Source organism: Symphalangus syndactylus, chromosome 5 (assembly GCF_028878055.3).
Source record: "Symphalangus syndactylus isolate Jambi chromosome 5, NHGRI_mSymSyn1-v2.1_pri, whole genome shotgun sequence".
NCBI classification, from domain to species: Eukaryota; Metazoa; Chordata; class Mammalia; order Primates; family Hylobatidae; genus Symphalangus; species Symphalangus syndactylus.
In genome coordinates, this window is record NC_072427.2 from 22,850,096 (window position 1) to 22,875,917 (window position 25,822).

Here is a 25,822-nt window from a genome sequence, read left to right on the forward strand (position 1 = left end):
TAGTGGAGACGAGGTTTCACAATGTTGGCTAGGCTGGTTGCGAACTCCGACCTCGTGATCCGCCCAACTCGGCCTCCCAAAGTGCTGGGATTATAGGCGTGAGCCACCACGCCTGGCCCTTAATTATACTTTTTAAAAAGTCTCCACTTAATTCTTACCTCTTTGAGTGTTTTTTGGGATCTGGAGTCTACTTTATGAAGTTGTTTCTCATACGTTGATGATTCTTGGCTCTGTGCACAACTTTTTATTTGAGAGTGCTTATGAGGTTGCCTCCTGTGGTTAAGGGGAAATAAGGGATGTTCTCTTGAGTGCAGTGGACTGGTTTCTGTTTTTCTGGTTGTTTCTATCATCCATGGCACTGCCCTGACTTTCTGTTTCAGATGCCCACACTCACTCAGTACCCCTTCCTGAAGGCAGTTGCCAGGCCTCCCAGCACTGGTACAAACCCAGGATGAGTGGACTCACCTGGCTGCTCTTTTCTCAGAAAGCCAGCCAGCTTTTAGGAGTTTTGAGCACCCTTAGACTTCGCTGTCATGGCATTCCGCTTTGGGAGCCATGTTGAGCCTCATTTCCTCCATCTGCTGCTTTCCATCTTCCAGGCATTCTTGTATTCTTCATCATTTCTGGTCTACCAGCAGTATTTAGTCTCATTTTCCAACATTATTTGCAACCTTAAAAAGTCCTATTTTATAAGTGATAGGGATTTGATACATGAAAGGAAGGCTGCAGTCTTGTACTTCATTGTGCCATATTAATGGAAATTTCCCTTAAGACGTTCAATGCCACTTATCTCACTGGTTGCATCTTTGCTCCTCCCCAGGATGGCTTTAGGTGCTGAATGGATACGGACAAACAATCTTGAATCACATGATGAGAAAATATTCTTTTTTTCAATTCTCTTTTATTCATTCCAAATTCAAGGAGATAAGCTACAGTTTTGTGCTGGAGTATTTTTAATGTTCAATTTTAACAGAGAAGAGAGGCCTCCGGTTAAAAGTCATTTACAGACTAGAGAACGTATCTTTTGGATGTAATAAAATTGTCTATTTTCCATTGTAATTATTTTCATGCTTACAATCTCTTTATAGCATGTGGTACTAGTTTTCAGTTTACATTTTTTGATGTAATGTTTCAGTGAAAGTTATATGAATAAAATTTATTTTATAAAAAACGTATCAAGAGGATACTTAGGTGCAGTTCTCTGAAGACTATTTTTTGTTGTTTGTTTTTTAAGATTTTAATGAAGCAGATATATTTTCAAAGTAGAATTCATTGGTGCCATAACAATTTTCTATCTCTTATTTACTTATTTTTTTGCCCTTTATATTTCTGTAGTTGGAGGAGAGATTCAACTTCCCATGTGAAGCACTCCCCCTTTCCTTTCTTTATTTTTTTGATATTTTAATTTTTTTCCATAGGTTTTTGAGGAACAGGTGGTATTTGATTACATGAGTGAACTCTTTAGTGGTGATATTTGTGAGATTTCAGTGCACCAATCAGCCTAGCAGTATACACTGAACCCAATTTGTAGTCTTATCCCTTACCCCTTCCCTCTCTTTCTCTCAAGTCCCCAAAGTCCACTGTATCATTCTTATGCCTTTGCATCCTCATAGCTTAGCTCCCACTTATGGGTGAGAACACATGATGTTTGGTTTTCCATTCCTGAGTTTCTTCACTTAGAATAATAGTCTCCAATTCCACCCAGGTTCCTGCAGATGCCATTAATTCATTTCTTTTTATGGTTGAGTAGTATTCTACCATATATATATATACACACCACAGTTTTTTTATCCACTCATTGATGGCATTTGGGCTGGTTCCATATTTTTGCAATTGCAAATTTTGCTGCTATAAACATACGTGTGCAAGTATCTTTTTTGTATAATGACTTCTTTTCCTCTGGGTAGATACCCAGTAGTGGGATTGCTGGATCAAATGGTAGTTCTACTTTTAGTTCTTTAAGGAATCTCCACACAGTTTTCCATAGTGGTTGTACTAGTTTACATTCTTACCAGCAGTGTAGAAATGTTCCCTTTTCACCCATCCACGCCAACATCTATTTTTTTTTAATATTTTGATTATTGCCATTCTTGCAGGGGTAAGTTGATATCGCATTGTGGTTTTGATTTGCATTTCCTTGATCATTAGGGATGTTGAGCATTTTTTCATGTTTGTTGGCCATTTGTATATCTTCTTTTAAGAATTGTCTATTCATGTCGTTAGCCCACTTTTAGATGGGATTGTTTGTTTGTTTCTTGCCAAGTTGTTTGAGTTCCTTGTAGATTCTGGATATTAGTCCTTTGTCAGATGTATAGATTGTGGAGATTTTCTCCCACTCTGTGGGTTGTCTGTACACTCTGACTGTTCCTTTTGCTCTGCAGAAGCTCTTTAGTTTAATTAAGTCCCAGCTATTTATCTTTGTTTTTGTTCCATTTGCTTTTGGGTTCTTGGTCATGAAGTCTTTGCCTAAGCCAATGTCTAGAAGAGTTTTTCCGATGTTATCTTCTAGAATTTTTATAGTTTCAGGTCTTAGATTTAAGTCCTTGATCCATGTTGAGTTGATTTTTGTGTAAGGTGAGAGATGAGGATCCAGTTTCATTCTCCTACACATAGCTTGCCAATTATCCCAGCACCATTTGTTGAATAGGGTACCCTTTCCCCACTTTATGCTTTTGTTTGCTTTGTCAAAGATCAGTTGGCTGTAAGTATTTGGCTTTATTTCTGGGTTCTCTGTTCTGTTCCATAGGTCTATGTGCCTATTTTTATAACAGTACCATGCTGTTTTGGTGACTGTGGCCTTATAGTATAGTTTGAAATCAGGTAATGTGATGCCTCCAGATTTGTTCTTTTTGGTTAGTCTTGCTTTGGCTATGTGGGCTCTTTTTTGGTTTCATATGAATTTTAGGATTGTTTTTTCTAGTTCTGTGAAGAATGATGGTGGTATTTTGATGATGGGAATCGCACTGTATTTGTAGACTGCTTTTGGCAGTATGGTTATCTTCACAGTATTGATTCTGCCCATCCATGAGCATGGGATGTGTTTCCATTTGTTTGTGATGTCTATGATTTCTTTCAGCAGCGTTTTGTAGTTTTCCTTGTAGAGGTGTTTTACCTTTTTGGTTAGGTATATTCCTAAGTTTTTGTTTTTGTTTTGCAGCTATTATAAAAGGGGTTGAGTTCTTGATTTGATTCTCAGCTTGGTCTCTGTTGGTATATAGCAGAGCTACTGATTTATATACATTAATTTTGTATCCTGAAACTTTGCTGAATTCATTTCTCAGTTCCAGGAGCTTTTTGGAGGAGTTTTTAGGGTTCTAGGGTTTTCTAGGCATACAATTATATCATCAGCAAACAGTGACAGTTTGACTTCCTCTATACTGATTTGGATGCTCTTTATTTCTTTCTCTTGTCTGATTGCTTTGGCTAGGACTTCTAGTACTATGTTGAATAGAAGTGGTGAGAGTGGGCATCCTTGTCTTGTTCCAGTTCTCAGCGGAAATGCTTTCAACTTTTCTCCATTCAGTAATATGTTGGCTGTGGGTTTGTCATAGACGGTTTTTATCACATTGAGGTATGTCCCTTGTATGCCGACTTTGCTGAGGGTTTTAATCATGAAGGGATGCTGGATTCTGCAAATGCTTTTTCTGTGTCTATTGAGATGATCATGTAATTTTTGTTTTTAATTCTGTTTATGTGGTGTATCACATTTATTGACTTGCGTATTTTAAACCATTCCTGCATCCCTGGTATAAAACCCACTTGATTGTGGTGCATTATCTTTTTGATATGCTATTGGATTCATTTAGCTAGTATTTTGTCAAGGATTTTTGCATCTATGTTCATCAGGGATATTGGTCTGCAGTTTTCTTGTTTTTCTATGCCCCTTCCTGGTTTTGGTAGTAGGGTGATACTGGCTTCATAGAATGATTTAGGGAGGATTCCCTCTTTCTGTATCTTGTAGAATAGTGTCAATAGGATTGGTACTGATTCTTCTTTGAATGTCTGATAGAATTCAGCTGTGAATCTATCTGGTCATGGACTTTTTTTTTTTGGGAATTTTTAAATTACCATTTCAGTCTTGCTGCATGTTATTGATCTGTTCAGGGTTTCTCTGAAGACTTTTTGTATTGTATTATGCTAACACTAGCTTGTGTCTCAAAAAAAAAAAAACCCATAAAACTGAAATGCAGTAAAATAGGATTTCCTCACTCCTGCCACAGTCCAGGGAGAATATTCCAAGAAGATAGGTGGTTCTAATGCATAGAGTCTCTCAGGGGTCTAGGCTGATGGCAGCTCTGCCATCTTTATCATATGGCTTCCTAGTTGTTGCCACTCCAGCCAGCAGGAAGGGGAGAAAGAACAAACATTTAGGCTAGATATTTCCTCTTACACCTGCAAGGTGGAAATGACGCACACATTCCAGGGATGAGCGCTCAAACAGCCACACCTAGTAGCAAAGCAACTTGGGAAGTACAAACTCTAGCTAGGCAGCTGCTATCCAGTTGTAATGGCGTCTTAGTTTGTTTGGGCTGCTGTAACAAAATACCTTAGACTGGGTAGCTTTTACTTACAGTCTGGAGGCTGAGATGTCTAAAATCAAGGTGCCAGCAGAACTGGTGCCTGGCGGAGGCCCATTCCTCATAGATGACACCTTCTAGCTGTGTCCTCACATGGCAGAAGGGGCAAACAAGCTCCCTCAGGTCCATTTTATAAGGGCACTAATCCTACTCATGACTTTATCACCCCCAAATCACTAATTCTCATGACCTAATCACCTCCTAAAGGTGCCAGCTCTTAATACTATTGCATTGGAGATAGTTTCAACAGATGAGTTTTGGGGGAACACACACATTCAGGCCATAGCAAATAGGAAATATACTGCATGCACCAGTCCACAACAATGATGGACTCCTGCTGGACAGAAATTTCAAGGACCCCCTACCCTGGCAGTGAAGAAAGTGTCTTGATTAGACCCTGGTTCTGCTCTCTGGATTTTGGATCAGGGAGACTCTTTTGTCTTTTATTCTGTGGGATCCTAGATTTGCTCTCTGAGAAATGTGTCTTCCAAGACCACATTGTAAGTGGGCTTTGGAGGGCTACCTTCTTTGACATCTGTGCTTATTGCTGCTCAGGGACCTTGTGGGTTCCTTACAGTTTAGTAGATACAGATGTCTTCAGGTTAGGCTTACACTTCTTATCACAACTTAATTTCCTTTTTTTTTTTTTTGAGATAGTCTTGCTCTGTTGCCTAGGCTGGAGTGCAGTGGTAGGATCTTGGCCCACTGCAACCTCCGCTTCCCAGGTTCAAGCAATTCTTGTGCCTCAGCCTCCCAAGTAGCTGAGATTATAGGCATGCACCACCACGCCTGGCCAATTTTTGTATTTTTAGTAGAGATGGGGCTTCACCATGTTGGCCAGGCTGGTCTTGAACTCCTGACCTTGAGTGATCCACCTGCCTCAACCTCCCAAACTGCTGTCACTACACTGGCCACAACTCGATTTCTTAAAAAACATAATTAACTTCTGATCTGTATACTTCCAGGCAGTTCCATGTGCCTGTAAACACATTCAAGGTGCTTAGATATAGCTCTTAAGACTTTTATTTCTTTCCTTCCTTGTCTCACCCATGCTTCACTTTCTTAACTTACAGAGGCTACCTTGAGACCACCTGAAACAGCAGATCTGAGTGAAGGTGACACCTTTCATTGCGTCTTTGCCGCACAGCCAAGTTCCTTTAGTTTAGGGAGGTCTCTGAGAATGATTTGGAAGAGCAACCTGCTTATCTCGTTTTCTTTGGGGTACAGAAACTGTTTGCTTTTCTAATGCATTAGGAAACAATATCTGCTCTTTCTTTTATCTTTGCTTGCAGACTGGGCAACTTTTGTCTTTCTTATAATAACTTGCTACGCACACCAAGGTTTAGCTAACATCCAACCTTCTGGCTTTATTCACCTTCTTTCTTTAGAGCTACTGGTGTATGGTCTGCTTTAAAAAAAAAAAAAAAAAAAAAAAAAAAAAGAGTTATTATAGGCAAAAAGTTTTTCAAGTGTTTTGCCATATCTAACAGGTCACTGGGTTTCAGCCTGGTGTGGTGGCTCACGCCTGTAATCCCAGCACTTTGGGAGGCCAAGGCGGGTGGATCACCTGAGTTCGGGAGTTTGAGACCAGCCTGACTAACATGGAGAAACCCCATCTCTACTAAAAATACAAAATTAGCTGGGCATGGTGGTGCATGCCTGTAATCCCAGCTACTTGGGAGGCTGAGGCAGGAAAATCCCTTGAAACCCGGGAGGCAGAGGTTGCAGTGAGGTTGTGGTAAGCCGAGATCGCACCATTGCACTCCAGGCTGGGCAACAAGAGTGAAACTCTGTCTAAAAAAAAAAAAACAAGAAGCTAGGTATAAGCAAATTAACTAAAACTTTTGACAGTGAGTTCAACCTCAGCCTCCCTCCTTCAATGTCAGTATATTTGAGGAAGGGAGAACCCAGGACCCCAGGGCTCAGTCATTGCCCCACTGTCTCTATCTTTCCAGCTTGCACCCAAGTGGTTCTTAGAGACAGGACGTCAAGTCAAGCTCCCAAGACACCATTCTCTCATTTGCCACCAAAGAGAACTCAGCTTTCCTTTGATTTGAGCTCACAGACTGTCAGTGTAGAGAGTGTTAAGCCTTATAAAAAAGAAAAGGTATTTGAATTAAAGTATCCCTTAAGGTCATAGGGACCTAGCATTTGAGGGCCAACAGTATGCCAGGAGTTATTATTTGGTGTTTTGTAGACATAGACATAACTCATTTCATCCTCATAACAGTACTCCAAGGAAGTAATAATAAAAAGTAATACATAATAGGGTAATGACAATAGCAACTACACTTATTGACTACTTAATGTGGGTTAGATATTGTATAAATACTTTGTATACATCTCTAATACTATTTTTAGTTCCCATTTTACAGATGAGAAACTAGAGGCTCTGAGAGGTTAAGTGAGATCTTCTCAAGATCACAGAGCCAGGAAGTAGCAGAGCTGGGTACTTTACCTTATAGATAGTTCATGTTATATCATTAAGAAGGAATACTAGGGGAATGTTATGAAATGGCCAAGAGCATTGGGAATTATTTATTTCCAAGATTCTTGATTACAGGGAATCTGTGGTCAGCAAGTGGTTGCACAGGGAGCCCGCTAAATGCATCTGACTTGGAGGGGAAAAACAGAGGACAGTGAGGTCTTTGGCTTCCTCATTGAGGCCGCACATGTCAGTGCTTTGTCCCCTCTTTCTTGGCCAGTAGCTGGGTCCCTAGACAGATTAAGTTCCTAGAAGGGCGATGTTCAGACAGACGTGCAGAAGCTGGCTTTTAAGAAGGCTCAGTGTCCCATATTCTCCCCTGCAGCAAACTCTACTGTGTGCCACTGTGTGTCTTTTGCCTGTGCCTGTCCCAGGCTGCCTCTTCTAAGTTTCCCTCGTCAGTAGCTTCAAGTCCCCATCTCACACACCCAGCATTGGGCTTCCTTGATTTGTGGGTGGAATTTGTGAGTGTAAAGGGGGTCCTGTACTGTTTGTTTCTGAGGCACAGTTTCAAGAGAAAATGACATTTACAGCCTGCATTAATGGGAAATTACTTTCCATTAGGATTCTGAATGATTTGCACATGATGTTTATAAAGTGAAGGAAAAATGTCAAGCATTTCACTAACAAATGAAAGCAAAGCTCATGAGACTGTGCCAGAAATGAATTCCAAGAACATTTTCTTCATCATTTCTTCTTTCTAAAGAAAAAAAGAGAGAGATGAAAGAACACAAGTCAATTAAGCAGCATGCATCGTGGGACTGAGATGGAATCTTTGATAATATCATTGCTAGGTAGTTAAGAGAATGAATAAAGTGAGCCAAAATGGAGAAAGGGGAGAATCACATCTTGAAATGACAAATTGCAGACAAAATCCAACTCTAGGTCCTGGCTGGGAGAAATGAGGGCCTGTCCAAGCCCGCGAGTGTGGGGTCATGCTGTTTCATCAGTGTAAGCTGCCCCTCTGTCCCCAAAGAGAAAAGGAGGCCAAGAAACGTCCTTGAGCTGAAACATGTGCCTGTGTAGCTCCCAGAAAACCACTGATTTTGAAGAAAATAGTGCAGGAATTTGTGACCCATGCTCAAGTATCTTCCTCACCCGTGGGGAATTTGTATCGGGTCCCAGGTTGTCACCTCCTGAATTATATATTTAAAGACCAGAGGACAAAGTGCATTTTATCAACTCATTTTTTATGAAGGTTTTTTTTTTTCTTGCTGAAACTCTTAAAAGGGGTACCACTTTGTGTAATCACAACTAAGGGTTAATATGCCCCAAACTGGGACCTGCTTTAAACATATAGGGGGCTGAAATTAGTTAACAAATATGCAGTCCAAATGTGTGCTACAGGCACATCAGAGTGAGGTGAAATAAATCTCCCAAATGGCTTGTATTAAGACCTTCTAACTCTCTTTAGGTATAAAAGAGACTTTTATAAATTTCTTGACACTTCTAAGGCAGCTTGGAAATAATTTCTAGAGCCTAAGTCATTCCCCTCATTGGCACAAAATGTCTAGGATTACATTAGAAAATAAACATTTATTCAAAAGTGAAATGTGAAGTCTGAAAACTAAAGAAGATGAACACTTTGCAAATAGAAATATATGCAATTTTTTGAACCTACATTTCTGAAGAGGAAATTAGAATTTCACAGAGCAGTGACAATGGTGATTGTTCGGTCAGCAGGTTGTTTCTTACATTTCTCTTCTTTCCTTCCTCCTCTTTTCTTCTATTCCCCTTCCCCACTAATAGCCTTCCCCCCAGATCCATTTCTGTATAAGTAGTGCTTCAGAGTCAGAGTTATTGACAAGAGAGAAATAAATAAGGAAACAAGAGTCCCATGTTATAGTTCAGATTCTGGAACTTCTTAGTTGTATGAGTTGGGGTGAGTTTCTTAGCACCTTTAGACCGATTTGAACTTGTTCCTAGAGGAAGTGATTGGACTTAATACATTCCAAGGTACTTTCTAGCTCTAAATTCTGTGGCTGCAGTAGTTATCTTTTGTGAGTACTTAGCATTCTTAATAATTTGAAACGTGGACAGGTTGAACATTTAATATTTTCTGTATTTTAAAAAATGTTTTAAAAATTAAAATGTGAAATATGATTATTATTGTTGATCAGTAGCCATTGGTGCGGTGAACAGAAAGAGTCTCTTATTTTCCAATCTGAAGGAAGATTTAGAGAGGGAAGTTTTCCTCACTGCAGGGAGTGGTTTTCTGTAATTATTCTAAATAGTCTGTAAAAAGAGTTTTGAAAAGCCATAAGACATAAATTCTAACTTAGTTGTGGGAATTTTGACTTTGCTGAAATGATCTCAAATGCTGCATATTTTAAAATCTTAACATATACTCTATAATGATACATTTGATCTGTAAGCTAAAATGCAAAATACCATCATCTAAATATTAATTTATGTACTTGTTTTAAAAAATACAGTAGAAGTCAGTTGTTTCCCGGGATCACAAACCAGGCAACAGTGATGTTGCACCATCCAGAGGACTCTGAGTCCATATGAATGACACCCCCTAGAGTTGTCCAGTGGATGTGGCTGCAAGTGCAAACTTGAATGCCAGATTATAGGAATGAGAGACATAGGAAAAGTGTAAGAAAATAGTGCAAGGCTGGTGATAAATGGCTGACTCTAAGCTTCCAAGTCAGGATCATGACAGAGAGAGGTGTGTCTTCAACAACTAGAAAACACTTGTTCTTTCTGAAGGGGGCGGCTGATAGTCTACGGCAAGCGCCCCTTGCCTGAGAATGTGAGCCCATCATAGCTAGCCTTTCTGATTTTTCAAGAGAAGCCAGAAACCGTATGTTTATGTGACATCTCCTGACTTTTAGATGTTGGCAACTAATCCACATGGTGAAAAAGCAAGGAGCAGGCCAGACAAGGTATCATCTGCAAGCTGATCACTATGCCAGTGGCCAGAAAGCCAACTCTAATTAAGGCAGCTGTTTGCATTTCCATTTTCCAGAACTCAGAGTGGCAAAAAATAATAATAATAATACAAACAACAACAACAAAAAACAACCCACACAGATTGGACCTGGTTGCAATAGAGGGGTCACCTGCCAGAAAGTTTATTTTGATAAATAAATGGGCCGCAGGTTTTGAGGTATCTGCAAAAGTCATCTCAGTAGACAAGTCATTGTTTTGTAAGGTGGGGGAGGGCGCAACTTTATTAGTTAAACCCATCTAATATAACCCGAGTAAATTGACGAAGATTGGCATTAAGGTTAACATAAATCACACGTGCTTATTTTTACAGATTTCAATGATTAAGCTTGAGTTCCATTGACAAGTAGTTTCAATAAATCACATCTCCTGTGGATAAATACAGGGCTGTTATTTCTAGAAAGACAGCAGTTCATAGACTTTTACTAGATCGTACTTGGTAGTGTACAACCTAACCCTCATAGACCAACACTTAAAATTTCCAGATAAGGAAATCAGGACCCAAAGATGACCTAATCCACAGCAAAGATGCAGGGATCTGAAGCTTCTGTCCACTGCGCTCTTACCCACGGACGAAAACAATATGTTAGAGATGTTGAACCAGATAGTGTCTGTGGTATCTATCAGCATTAGACACCAGTGTTTATCTGGGTCAGATAGAGAGAAAGTATGTGCTTCAAATGAATTCTGCTGTAAGAATTTGAGATTATAAATGGGAAAAAAGAAACTTTTGAAGGGAGTTTAAACCAGATATGCTTGTTTGAACTCAGAGGAGATGGTATCTCACAGATTGAGCATGGTGCCTGGCTCCATGCTTTCAAACACTCGGTGAGAGTTTGAAAATGAATTGGAACCAGAAATAAACCTGAAAGTTCCAATCGGGTTTCTACCCCCACCATGGTAGATGAACTGTCTAGTTAGATGGTGCAGGTACAGTCAAACCTCAAGGTAACCTGGGTTCTGGAACCGAAGCTTCTAGGAGACTTGGGGTCCCATTCCTGACTGGGGCGTGGACTCCCCCATCAACGGTTACCTTCCTTTCTGTTCATCAGCTGCTCTGCAAGTGGTGTAAGTAATAAGGGAACATGTTTGGATTTCCTGACTTCAGGCCAGGAAGTGAGCGGAATATGAGCCCACCCAGCCCAAAGGGGTGTTACCTGCCTTACTGCAAAGTGGGCTTTGGAGTCAGAGGGAAGCCCAAATCCTGGCTCAGTTCATACCTTTGGGTCTCAATTTCGTCATCTGACGAGTGCGGATTCTCATTGCTACCTCACAGGATTATTCTAAGGATTAAATTAGATCTTGTGAATTAGGGGTGCTGGGCAAGGGACTCGGTACAGAGTAAGAGCCCACAATGCAGTGCTGTTAATGTTTACATAATCGGTTATCTGATTTCCCAGCCTACAGCAGACTGGAACCAGCAGATTAGGAAGGCCCAAGGGACTGCTTCGGGAAGGCCATTGACGGCAGGAAAAAGTGACAGGTCGCAGCCAGACTACAAGGGAGGCAAGAGAAAAACTATAAAAAGCAGGAACAAAAACACTCAAAAGACACAGCAGTCTGGGGGATTTACTAAAAGACAAAGAGCCCTACTCAGGTCAGTAGCTTCTGGGAGACTCCATACCTTGTACTTCAACAGGGACTTATGTTGACAGCGTTGTATGAATTACTTCTCTCTCCATCCTCTTTGCCCCTCGAAATAGCTGTGGGGGTGGGGTCATAGTTTGCCTTTCAGTGGGGTTGCTCTGACCGAATGCTTCCAGGTCATGAAGTTCCCAAAGTCAAGGCCAGCAAAGGAGCAAGCACAGTGGGCTCCTTCGGTGGTCTGAAAAGAACCCAAGTTCCACAAAAGAGCTGTGAGTTTTAGTGCAACAGAGAGAAGGATGCCCCTTGCACCACTGATCACTCCTTCCACCTTCACCTCCCTTAAAGTCAAGGTTAGAGATGGAGCCCTGGAGAACAGGCTTCCAGATCCTGGCATATGGGAGAGAGAGAGAAAATGAGAAGGCTAGGCTGCAGACATGCCAGTCCCTTCTGATGCCATCTCTACTCTGGTGTCTAATCCACCACCTGGAGTGGGCACTGTTTTTAACTGAAGCCTGAGCTGCTCACTTTGAAGCTGGAACTCAGGCTGAAGAAGGCAGGACAGAGACTAAGTGCCTGGAAGTTATCCCTCAAGTGCGACAGGCAAGGCTAGATGGGACCTGGACAGACCTTCCTGGGGATCTGGGAAGGATTGAGGTAGAGAATGCTCTTGGAGAGCCTTCCAAGGCCTAGGAGTATCCTGAGGTATGCTGAGCTGAGGACCCAAAGGCTCATTCCAAGCCCAGCTGATGGGCCACCCCATTGGCTGGGATTGGCTCAGAAATGGTGTGGGAGAAGGCTGGGCACGGTAGCTCATGCCTGTAATTCCATCACTTTGAGAGGCCAAAGCAAGAGGATCACTTAAGCCCTGAAGTTTGAGACCAGCCTGGGCAACATAGTGAGACCCCACCTCTATAGAAAATACCAAAATTATCCGGGCATGATGGTGCCTGTAGTCCCAGGTACTCAGGAGGCTAAGGCGGAAGGATTGCTTAAGCCCAGGAGGTCAAGGCTGCAGGCCGATAGCAGGGCACTGTACCGCAGCTCGAGGAACAGAGCAAGACAGTCTCAAAAAAGAAAAAAGGAAAAGGAAAGAAAAGAAAAGAAAGAAAAAAAAGAGTGGGGATAAAACCACAAACTAACAATTTTCAGCGGGGGTATATTGCATAGGGATCAAGAACGTGGACTCTCCACCTGGCCTGAGGTCAAGTCTCAGTGTTGTGGCTTAATTGTGTTAAATTTGTATCCTCAATTTCTCCATCCCTCACATTGGGGGAAATAGTGGTACCTACTCATAGGATTTCTCTGGGAATTAAATCCATAAATTCACTAATATCTCTGAGACACTTAAAATATTGTCCTGGCACGTGGTAAACACTAACACCTGAGAGTTATTATTTCGTCCCTGTAGCTGAGTGGGGCTGAGGAATTGTAGGATTGGACCGCCTCTACCTTAATAAAATGTGCTCAGCATTTCTGCATATGCAGGTAACCCTTTGCAGCAGCAGAGACTTCAGTCAATATATATATATATGTGTGTGTGTGTGTGTGTATAAATGTATGTGTGTGTGTGTGTCTATATATATATATAAAATAAGTGGAGTTGGGGGAGGGGCACTGCAAATAATTTTCCTGCTGTTAAAATAAGAGGGACTGAACCATATTAATGCAAAGAGGGAAGTTCAGTTTATTTCAGGGGGAACATGGTTTTCCTACCTCCTACTGCGTTACTGATGCAGTACTTACTGACCAGCCGTCTTAAACTCTCGTGATAGGGTCTCTCTCTCTCCCTCTTTCTCTTTTTCCTAATGGTGTGGAACAGAGCTTGAATAATAAATATTTAACAGGGACACTCCCTTTTCTCTGTTAAAATAATCTTTGTTTCAATACTTTAACAAGGAAGACTGTGTTTTCCCACCTCTGCTCTCACGTTTCGTTGAAGCCAGGTCTCAGGAGTAAGAGAAAATAAACACAGGACCACTTGGGGAGGGCAGTGCTGGCTGAATTCGTCTCACTGGACAGCCCAGGGTCAGGGGTTTCGGCCGCCTGTTCAAGGACACCCAGATCCACAGCAGCCAGCTGGGAGCTCCTAGGCAACTATGCCCAGCGATTCCAGGTGCCAGCTACTGAATGTGAGAGAGCAAGGAGGTGGGGGTGGACGAGGAACTGCCAGCTGCAGGACCACAGGGGCAAGGGGAGGGGGTTGTCAACAGAGATGGGATGCGGGGTAGGACCAGTCTTTTCTTATGAGACGTTTTCAGCTAAGGTGCTGGCTTCTGATGGTGGGAAACCAGGCATTCAGGTCCCTTGGAGAGGCTTATATCTAACAGAGTTGGAAAGCCTCCATTGAGGAAATCCAGCCCATTCTGCCTGGACTTTGGGGCTCCATCCATGGTGATTTTTGTGTCAAGGGAAAATTCACACACTGTCACTCAGGCGGGCAGCAACTTAATTTCTCTTTAGCTGAACTGAACTTGCTTGCAAGCCTCTATGTAGACCAATGGCGGAAACAACTTAATCTTTTTTCCATTTCTGCTGTTGACCAAAAAAAAAAAAAAAAAAAAAGTTTTAAAATCTTTTTTCCATTTCTTCTAATGGTGGAAAAAAGCATAATCTTGCCATTTCAAGGTAGCTCAGTCTCTTCCAATAGAAAGCATAGACTATCCATTTATGACTTAGGCGATTTCGGGTTTAAACATGGTCAATTCAGAGTAGGAATTCCCTATCAGAGCTGTTGGTTTTTCTTGAAGTTTCTCTCCTTCCCCTGGTCTAGTCCTAAGATGTTGCCTAGATGTGAGGGGGGTTTACAGAACATCATGGTGGCAGGTACGGAGTCTTGCTTCCACAGCTGAGGTGACTTGTCACAGGAGGCCTGGGGCCTGGGCCAGGACCTGCTGACATCTGTGGCTTAGGCCTCCCTCTCTGGGTTGCTGAATCTCTGTTCTCGGAGCCCTGTGTCACCGCCCCCAGGCAGCCTCTGGCCTCAGTGGCCCCTCAGCACTTCCTGCTGGGGACTTGAGGGTATTTGTTCACAGTTCACAGGGAGTGACCAGCCTTCAGGCCCCATCTGTACTTAGTGACACCACATGGTTTCCACTGGGCTCCAGCCCCCGTGTTAGTCCAGAGAACTTTGACAGCTGCCTTATCCCAGAATTTCTGTGGAAAGTGGAGTCTAAGACCCCCTTCCCCAGGGTGGCTTCCAAGGAGCATTTGCTCACTCTCTTCTCACTCCAGGCCCCTTCCCTGCTTCCCTGCCTCCAGGAAGAGCTTGTATCTATTCTCTGGATGGCAGGAAACAGCTCCTCCCTCTCCATGGCTTGTAATCAAAATGCTAGGCTCTGAGTTCTTCAAGCTCTAGTTCCTTGGAACCCAGGAGTTTCTCTCTCTCTCTCTCTCTCGCTCTTAAATCTTATAAAAGCCTACCTGGCTCTAGCGTGAAAGCCTAAAAGCCTTGGCTTTCACAATGTTTCACAACTGGAATGGTATTATTTGGGAATTTAAAAGCTAAACATTGACTGCTTTGTTCATGTCTGGGTTCCACCCTCCCCCTCAAGTAAGGGAGGCAAGCCCCAGCTCCTTGGGTTGGGGGCCCCAGGCAACAGAAATGACCCAGAATGAAAAATGCATTGATACTTCAGAATATCGTCCAGCTGCATGTATAATTCAGGGCAGCCAGTCTGATCTCTGGTTGGGGTGGATTTACCAACTGCCTACTTAGCAAGTGCCAATTGCTCTTAGTGTTGTAGCCAGCCCAGTGGTGGCTGGAGGGCCAGGTGCACTTGCACTACCTGAGTCAGGGAGTTCTTGAACAGGGTCTTTCTACTCAGTGGTCTCTGGAGAGATGCCCTACCTTGGATTTAGGTGCTGATAGAGTGCGATATGAGTGCTGGTCTCTTTCCAGCTCTCATAATATCAAAGTGGGCAATGTGGCAGTGGTTCCTTGCCAAGAATGAATGACATGAGAAATGAGTAATGCAGCTTTTCCATGATTTGTTCTGTGTGTGTGTGCAGCAAGAACCCAGGTTTACACATGGAGGTGGTGGCCTGGTTTACACATGGAGGTGGTACATACACTTGGACAAATGTATGCCTGCCACTAAGCATTTTGGTCATTGCAGGTGGCTTATAGAGTGAATGGGAGGGAAATATATAAATGTATCTATCTACCTGTCTGTCTGTCTATCTATCTATCTATCTATCTATCTATCTATCTATCTATCTATCTATCATTAGCCCTGTAGTCAGTGTGTAAGTCTATGAAATGTCTTGGCAACCCTTAGTGGTGTCATAGATCAAGTAGGAGGTGACATGGAGCAAGGTAGGTGATGGCCTAGGGTCTGGAGCCCTCCTGTTTCTGGCTCAGCCAGTAGCCCTGGGGCCAGGCCATTATGACCTCTCAGAGGCATTGATGGCTTCTCTTTGAAAAGGGACTCATGGAGGATGGCCAAATTCCATTCTAGCATTAACATTCTGTGTTCAAGCAAATGCTTCCCGAGACTACCATGTGGTTTGGCACCTGATCCCTTCTCTGTTAAAAACTAGTAGTGGGAGAAATGCTAAAAGAATAAGAATTATTTTTATAATCCACATTAAAACAGTTATACATTAATAAAATAGACTTTGACTCATGGCTCAGGTTGCCCTTGGTTTTCAGTGCTCAGCCCCTGCCTGCCCACCCATATACACACTCCATGACCCAAGGAAAATGAAAAGTTCTGTATTGTAAGCCCTCTATTCCCCTATGCGTTGTTTGAAATCGTTGAATGTTGTTCTGTTCAAATTCAAAATAGTGAACTAAGCCCCAATATTTACAGCCTTCTACCCCCTAGCTTTCATCATTATGACAAGAGGAATACACAGACTTAGGCAGGGGTGGGGTCTGTCATGGAAGGAGCCGTCCAGAGGCTAGAAACATCATGTAGTTCGTAGAGGTTATATTGCAGGTGGATTCAGAGTTTCAAAGTCACCACCCAGGACAGGAGCTGCCTCCCTGAAGAGGAAGAAGAGCTCCCCTACCATTACCCCCTGCCCTTTCCTTGCCAGCTGAGTCTCTTTAACGCTTCCTTAGGGGAAGGAGAGGGGAAGATCATTTCACTGCTGGTTGTCAACCTCCCCTAGACATTGGAAGGACCTGAGAAACAAAAAATACTGATGCCGGAGCTTCTGATTTCATTGGTTTCGGGTTCAACCTGGGCAGTGGGCTGTTTAGTGTGCCACCAAGTTGAGAACCACTGCCATAGGAAGGCAACAGGAAGCCACCTTGGTACAACCTGGGGAACTTCGCTGATGAAGGCTCCTTAGAGTGCCCTGTTCCTTAGAGAAATAGGCGCTACTCTGTGAATTTCAAGCTGTCTAAACAAATATAATCCTTCTCACAACAGGAATCTCCACTGCCCCAACTCTTCTCTTCCTCCTCCCACAATGCTGTCACCTCTCTACCCCTCCCCAGGACAAAGGGGCATCTCATTTGGCCAGCCACAGAAATACCTCAATGTACCTTTTCTGTTTACTTGGACCTAGAAGACTTGGTGGAGAAAGAACATAATCTCTAGCAGAACTTGCTTCAACTCTCACTTGAAGTCTAGAAGGAGGAAAATGTCTTATAACAGAAAAAGGAAATAAAAATGGAAATCATCAAATAGGTTGGCAAAAGTCACTTATTAAGAAAAAAAAAAACTCCTAAGATTAATCTTATTAATACTCTGGCCGGGCGCAGTGGCTCACGCTTGTAATCCCAGCACTTTGGGAGGCTGAGGCGGGCGGATCAGGAGGTCAGGAGATCGAGACCACGATGAAACCCCGTCTCTACTAAAAATACAAAAAATTAGCCGGGCGTGGTGGCGGGCGCCTGTAGTCCCAGCTACTCGGAGAGGCCGAGGCAGGAGAATGGCGTGAACCCGGGAGGCGGAGCTTGCAGTGAGCCGAGATTGCGCCACTGCACTCCAGCCTGGGCGACAGAGCAAGACTCCGTCTCGGAAAAAAAAAAAAAGTAATCATAAGATTAATCTTATTAATACTCAAAGAAAAAAAGTATGAACCAGTCAAAATTGAAGTGAGATTTTTGTGAGAGAAATATGTCACATTAATACTGAAATATACCTAGTTAAATGAATTCATGAGAATAGCAAGGAAATATTGAAATAGAAGAGTAATGACTATGAACTAGTTTTACTAATTAACATTTTATTTATTTATTTATTTTTGAGATGGAGTCTCACTCTGTCACCCAGGCTGGAGTGTAGTGGTGTGATCTCGGCTCACTGCAACCTCCGCCTCCCAGGTTCAAGTGATCCTTCTGCCTCAACCTCTTGAGTAGCTGGGATTACAGACATGCGCTACCACGCCTGGCTAACTTTTGTATTTTTAGAGATGGGGTTTTACCATGTTGGCCAGGGTGGTCTCAAACTCCTGGCCTCAAGTGAACTGCCCGCCTTGGCCTCCCAAAGTGCTGGGATTACAGGTGTGAGCCACCACACCCAGCCTGTTAACGTTTATTGTAAAGCCACAGTATTTAAAATGATATGGTACTGTTACCAAAATGAGTCAGTGGGACAAAATAGAAAATCCAAAAATAGATCTCAGTCCCATGATAATTAAATATATGATAAAGATAAAGGCAATACTTGAAATCACTTGAGAAAATATGGATTATTTAATTATGTTGTTATAACTGCATAAGCATTATTAAATATAATAGATATTTACCTCATTTTGCCAAAATCCAAATGGATTATAAAAGTAAAAGTTCTAACATGAAAAAAATTAAATAAAAATCCTGGAATAAAATTAAGTTGAGTATTTATATAGGACTGTGAAGAATAAACCATGAATAGAAAGTTTGATTAGTTTGACTGCTTATACTCTTAAATTTGTGCATTCATGCCAAAACAAAATAGAAACCCCTTTCCCTGCCCCACTGCCAGCACAAACTTCAAAAACAAAATGAGAAACAAAAAGAACAGATGATAAGTTGGGAATAATGTTTGTACCAGAAATGACAGATAAAGGGTAAATATGTGTAGTATAAAGGGACTTCTAAACATTTTAAGAAAAATAGTGATATTAGGTTGGTGTAAAATAATTGCGGGTTTTGCCACTAAAAGTAATGGCAAAAACTGTGATTGCTTTTTTTTTTTTGAGATGGAGTTTTGCACTGTCACCCAGGCTGGAGTGCAGTGGCACGATCTTGGCTCACTGCAACCTCCGCCTTCTGGGTTCACACCATTCTCCTGCCTCAGCCTCTCCGAGTATCTGGAACTACCGGTGCCTGCCACCATGCCCGGCTAATTTTTTTGTATTTTTAGTAGAGATGGGGTTTCACTGTGGTCTCGATCTCCTGACCTCGTGATCCACCCACCTCAGCCTCCCAAAGTGCTGGGATTATAAGCATGAGCCACCGCACCCGGCCACTGTGATTGCTTTTGCACCAACCTAATAGAAAAATAAATTGACACTAAATGTCAGATATTTTAGAAAGAATTCATGTTCTATGACCATGAAATCCTTTTCTTGGAATTTATCCTCAGGAATTAATTGTGCACATTTGTAGATATTTATGAATAAGCTTTTTTTCCCAAAGATTGTCTATAAAAGCCAAGGGGGAATAAAAGAGACAACAGAAAGAAATGAAGAAAAAGGAAGAGAAATCGAGAAAAACAGGGAGGGAGAAGGAAGGAAAGAATGAAGGAAGGAAGGAAAAGAAGAGATGAAAGGAAGAGAAGGAAGGAAAAGAAAGAAGAACCGTAAATGTCCAACAATAGGAGATTAGTTGAAGAAATGTTACATTGTGAGAGCTGACAGCTAATCAGTAACTAAAAGTAAAATTGAAAGATACCCTAGCATGTACAAGAAGAATCTTTTATGAAAACAACTATATGTAAATATATGCACAAATATAATCATGAAGACATCTGGAATCTGAAAGCTAACCCAGTTATCTCTGGGGTAATGGGTTACAGCTCTGACTTTTCTTTCTCCATTTTGCATACATGTATTTTTTGTTTACAATTAGCATGATTTTGTTTTGAAAAAATTGTTTTTGATGTTATTCTGGGACTAGACGTCAGTAAATATTCTTGTCTGTAAATTCTGGTCTGTAAATATTCTTGCCTTTCTTGTCCTGGTTTCTCTCCTCCCGGCCCTCGTCCTGCCCATGCACTAGGAAAATCTTGCTGACCACCAAGGTCTTCCCTACTACCCTTTCCCCAGAGCTCCTGAACCATGAGTGATACACACTTCATATTTGTTCTTTAAAAGTTTTTTGGCTGTGCACAGTGGATCATGCCTGTAATCCCAACACTTTGGGAGGTCGAGGTGAGCAGATCACTTAAGGCCAGGAGTTCGAGACCAGACTGGCCAATATGGTGAAACCCCACCTGTACTAAAAATGCAAAAATTAGCTGGGCGTGGTGGTGCACACCTGTAGTCTCAGCTGCTTGGGAGGCTGAGGCATGAGAATTGCTTGAACCTGGGAGGCAGAGGTTACAGTAAGCCAGGATCGCACCATTGTACTCCAGCCTGGGCAACAGAGCAAGACTGTCTCAAAAATAGATAAATAAATAATAAAAGTTTCTCTTGTGTTTTCCAATCCGCACAAAGAAACTGTAAGCTCCCAGAGTGAAGGAGGTGGGCCTTGTGATTCCTCTGTTGCTCCCTTAGGGCTCCAGGTGGAGCTGACTGGCTGCTTCTGGGAGATGGGCTGGGCATGACTTCTCTGCCTGGGAGTATTGAAAAGATAGACACTGGGCTCGGGGTCAGCGCAGGCAGCTGGGAGAGCTGAGGCAGCCAGAGACCACAAACAGCACCCGTGAGCTGGGTGGAGCTGGCCTTGTTGTGGGAAGGAAGCAGGGCCTGCTGGTAAGGATCTCTCTGAGCTTTTCCACATTTCCAATTTCCCATGGATAATCGATCATGTTAACCTGTACTTTTTGTCTCCATATCATGCGGACAGGTTCTAACATTCCCATGGACCAGCCCTGCTGTCGTGGTCTCTATGACTTTGAGCCAGAAAACCAAGGAGAATTAGGATTTAAAGAAGGGGACATCATTACATTAACCAATCAAATAGATGAAAACTGGTATGAAGGAATGATACACGGGGAATCCGGATTCTTCCCCATTAATTATGTTGAAGTGATCGTGCCTTTACCTCAGTAAATGTGTAACACAAACCCTGGACATACTTTCATAACTGAAATGAATTCACACCAGTGTGCTCTCAGTGTGGTGTTCTGTGACATCCTTTGCTCTCTGACCAACTTAATGACTTTTGTATGTGTGTTCTCTTTATAATGTATTTTATATCACTTTAATTTGTATAAATGATTTTCTTGTCCTTGCTACATGAAAATATTGTTTTCTTTTTTGCTTCTTGTCCTAAAAATCATTGGTTAAATGTATTTGCTTCCTGTTGTTAAAAATAAGTCTCACCCATTGCAGTTATGTCAATGAATGGCCTATATTCCTCAGCTGCAATGAAATGGTAACATTTGAAACTAAGAAATGCTAAATATTTTGTTTCTCAACATTCCTGATGACGTCTGGTCTTTTCTCTTCATTGTATTTTAAGCTTACCTGTGAATAGCCCAATAAACATGACACGCTGTGTTGGCAAAAGGCCTTGGTTATTTTTAACGTTGAATTGTTGATTTTTAAGCGCAGTCTTCCAGCTGCAAACTCACACCCCATGGCCAACCAAAGTATCAAAGCACGGATGCTTAAATGATGCCTCCTGATGGGAGCCTTCACTTTCCACCTGATTCAAACATGACATTAATCCTCCTTCCAGTTGGGAGATGGAAAGCCCTTCTACCTACCTTCAAGTTTATTTATAAAAGACCCCACATCAAACTTTTGCTGCTGCCACATTTGGGATAGGTTTTTCGAGAAAGTTGTGTTATGGAAGTAGTGTGGTCAAGAGTTGGCTGAGTCCCCAATAACGTCCTCTTAGGCTCAGTGAACCAGCCCCTGGCCTTGCCTACAGTACGCACTAGTCACATGCTTTGGCCCACTGGAGTCTACAGTCCTTTTATGGGAAGGGGCAGGTATTATTTCCCATTTGGAAAGAAGGAGGCTCATCGACTGACTTACCTAGGATCAAACGACCACATACAGGCACACCTCAGAGACACTGCAGGTTCTGTTCCTGGCTACTTACTGCAGTAAAGCAAATATTGCAATAAAACAAGTCACACAAATTTTGGGGGTTTCCCAGTGTATAGAAAAGTTGTGCTTACACATAAACACGAGGAGGGGAACAACACACACTGGGGCCTGTTGCCGGGGCAGGGGAGGAGGGAGAGCATCAGGAACATAGCTAATGCGTGTCGGGCTTAATACCTAGGTGATGGGTTGGTAGGTGCAGCAAATCACAGTGGCACACATTTACCTATGTAACAAACCTGCACATCCTGCACGTGTACCCTGGAACTTAAGAAGAGTTGTGTTTACACTATGCTGTAGTCTATTAAATGTGTAGGAGCATATGTCTTAAAAAACCAAAGTACACACCTTAATTTAAAATACTTTACTACTAAAAAATGCTAATGATTATTTGAGCCTTCAGCAAGTGGTAATATTTTTCCTGCTGGAAGTTCTTGATATTGATGGCCACTGACTGATCAGGGTGGGGTTGCTGAAGGTTGGGGTGTCTACGGCAATTTCTTAAAATAAGACAACACTGAAGTTTGCTGTATGGGTTGACTCTTCCTTTCACAAAAGATTTCTCTGTCACATGCAATGTTGCTTGATAGCATTTTACACACAGAACTTCTTTCAAAATTTGAGTCAGTCCTCTCATCCTACCACTGCTTTATCGATTAAGTTTATGTAATATTCTAAATCCTTTGTTGCCATTACAATAATGTTCACAGCATCTTCACCAAGAGTAGATTCTATCTCAAGAAATCATTTTCTTTGTTCAACTGTAAGAAGAAATTCCTCATCTATTCAAGCTTTTTTTATGAGATTGCAGGAATTCAGTCACATCTTCAGTCTCCACTTCTAATTCTAGTTCTCCTGTTATTTCCACCACATCTGCAATTACTTTCTCCACTGAAGTCTTAAGCCCTTCAAAATCATCCAAGAGGGTTGAAATCAACTTCTTCTAAACTCCTCTTAATGTTGGTATTTTGACTTCCTCCCATGAATCACAAATATTCTTAAAGGCATCTAGAATACTGAGTCCTTTCCAGAAGGTTTTCACTTTGCCCAGATCCATCAATAGAATCACTATCTATGGTAGCTGTAGCCTTACGAGATGTATTTCTTGAGTAATAGACTTGAAAATAGAAATTACTCCTTGATCCATGGGCTGAAGAATGGATGTTATGTTAATAGGCATGAAAACAACATTCATCTCCTTGCATATCTCTATCAGAGCTCCCAGATGACAAGGTGCATTGTTAGCAGAGATTGTGAAGGGAATCTTTTTCTCTGAACAGTAGATCTCAACAGTAGGCTTATAGTATTTAGTAAGCCATGCTATAAACAGACATACTGTCATCCAGGCTTTGTTCCATTTATAGAGCACAAGCAGAGCAGATTTAGCATCATTCTTAAGGACCCTAAAATTTTTGGAATGGTCAGTGCACATTGGCTTCAATTTAAAGTCACTAGTTGTATTAACACCTAACAGGGTAATCTGTCCTTTGAAGCTTTGAAGCCAGAGATTGACTTCTTTAACTAGGAAAGTCACAGATGACATCTTCCAATGTAAGGCTGTAGTCTACTTTGAAAATCTGTTGTTTAGTGTAGCCAACTTCATCAATAATCTTAGCTAGATCTTCTGGATAACTTACTTCTCCATCAGCACCTGCTGCTTCACCTCGTACATTTATGTTATGGAGGTGGATTCTTAAACCTCATGAACCCACCTCTGCTAGCCTCAGACTTTTCTTACACAGCTTTCTCACCTCTCAACTCTGGATTAGGCTTTGGCTTCAGGTAATGCGGCTGGTTGATCATCAGACCACTCAAACTTTCTTCATATCAGCAAGAAATCTGCTTCACTTTCTTATCATTCCTGTATTCACTGGGGCAGCACTTTTAATTTCCTTCAAGGACTTTTCCTTTGCATTCACGACTTAGCTAACTGAGGCAACAGGCCTAACTTTCAGCCTCCCCTGGCTTTCAATAAGCCTTCCTCACTAAGCTTAATCATTTCTAGCTTCTGATTTAAAGTGAGAGACCTGTGACTCTTCTTTCACTTGAACACTTAGAGGCCATTGTAGGGCTACTAATTGGCCTAATTTCAATAATTGTTGTATCTCAGGAAATAGGGAAGCCTGAAAGGGGAATGGCCAGGCAGTGGAGCAGTCAAAACACACACAACATTTATCAGTCAAGTTCACCATCTTATATAGGCATTGTTTGTGGTGCCCCAAAACAGTTAAAATAGTAACATCAAAGATCACTGATCACAGATTACCATAACCGATATGATAATGAAAAAGTTTAATATATTGTAAGAATTACCAAAGTGTGACAGAGACAGAAAGCATGTGCTGTTGGAAAAATAACGCCAATAAAAATAGGGTTACCACAAAACCTTCAAAGAGTTTACAAACCTTTCTAAAAATCACAATACCTGTGAAGTGCAATGAAAAGAGGTGTCCCTGTTGTGGCAGAGGCAGAGTCTGAAATCAGATTGTCTGCTGTACCTCACTGCACACTTAAGTGTTCACCCAGGTCACTTGGAAAGGCACTGCTGATCACTGGCTTTTGTAACAAATGCCCGGAAGCCAGACTGATCACCTAAATCAGGTAACCTAAGCCAGGTTTCCCAGTCTTCTGATTCCATGATACATCAGTAAATTCACGACAATATGTTTTCCCTCCAGCCAGCTACACACACACACACACACACACACACACACACACACACACCCCACTTCTCCAGAACAGTTGTACATTCAATGTCTGTAATCAAATAACGATAATAATAATGGCTAACTCTTGTGTGCTTACTATGTGCCAGGTGCTGTTCCAAATATTTTACCTGAATAAACCCATTTAATTCTCACTAACAATCCTCTGAGGCAGATCTTATGCCCTTTTTTTCAGATAAGGGAACTGAGTAACTTGTCCACAGTCATACAGTTAATCAAGTGGCAGAGCTAGGATTCTAATCCAGTTTCCCTCCCATACCCACGGTCTTTGCCTTTCTGCTTTACTACATCCCACAATGTGTCTGTTCATGTATATTCACAAAGCAGCCCTTTTCCATCCTCCATCAGCTTTCATTCTCTAGATGTCACATTAGGAATTTACCAAAGGGCATGAGAAATGCAGGACTATTCTCAATGCCCATAATATGCTTAGCTGTCTTGTTTGGTTAATACATAGTAAGTGAAGTTTATTGGGAGCTATAGATTAAACTGTAATGATAACAACAACAAAAAGGTTCAGCAATTTACATCAGATTACTGACATGGAATTGAAATGAGACTTGTGTCTGTTGACAGATAGCTGCCAAGGAGGAGATGGAAGGATCATGACCTGGCAGTGAGTGGAAATGGAAGTGTTTGTATGTACAGTGTTTCTTCCCTGGCTTGTGGCCTCAGCTATAGGGCAGGATGTTGTCTCTACAGAGTCTGCACCCAGATAGTGTCTCACACATGCTCAGGGAAAAATTGGGCCAGTTGCAACGCGGCATTAGCCACTGTCTTCCCTTCACCCGGCTCTACTACTCCTAATTCCATTATACCCTTGCACATCACTTCTTCTGGCATTGCCTCTCCTACTGGCTTCTCTCCCTTCTGTTGGGCACGGACTGATGGTGCCCACAGGGCATTTCTCCTGAGGCAGTGGAGACTTTGACACATCAAAGTGACACCATATTCTGTTGGAAAGTGCAGAATGCCCCTCCTGCTGCCTGCATTGCTTCCTGGAGATGGGATCCCAAAGCAAGTTTGCTTATCCTCTGCTATTCCCCCAGACTAATAACAAATAATTCTATCAGTTCTGCCTTAAAAATGTCCTCAATATAGGTTTCAAGTGTGAGTCCAGATAGAAGCTAGACCAGAAAATGAATATGGGTGGTAGATACCACCAATCCTTAACCTTTCTCTCATAAGATTGTGCTCTGTTTCAATTACCTATTGCCACATAATGCTGTGTAAAAAGCCACCCCCCAAATCAGTGACTTAACATATGATACATATTTACTCAGCTCACAAGTCTGCAACTTGGTGATGTAGTCTGGGTAGCTCTTCAGGTCTCA

At 42.0% G+C, this 25,822-nt stretch overlaps 1 protein-coding gene across 6 annotated transcripts in view; it reads left to right on the forward strand.

The window, feature by feature from the left end:
* The window catches only part of SH3GL3 (SH3 domain containing GRB2 like 3, endophilin A3), a 159,855-nt gene extending 138,639 nt beyond the window's left edge, over positions 1–21,216 (forward strand). For 4 of the 6 annotated variants that reach the window (XM_055277431.2, XM_055277430.2, XM_055277432.2 and 1 more), the window contains one exon: positions 20,552–21,216. In XM_055277431.2, coding sequence (XP_055133406.2) covers positions 20,552–20,757 — 206 coding nt within the window. In that variant the 3' untranslated portion in view covers positions 20,758–21,216. Of the gene's footprint in view, positions 1–11,417; positions 11,615–16,982; positions 17,241–20,551 lie in introns of those variants that run through there. The other 2 variants (XR_008657624.2, XR_008657625.2) reach the window with 2 other exon arrangements.
* Positions 21,217–25,822: the final 4,606 nt, after the last annotated feature.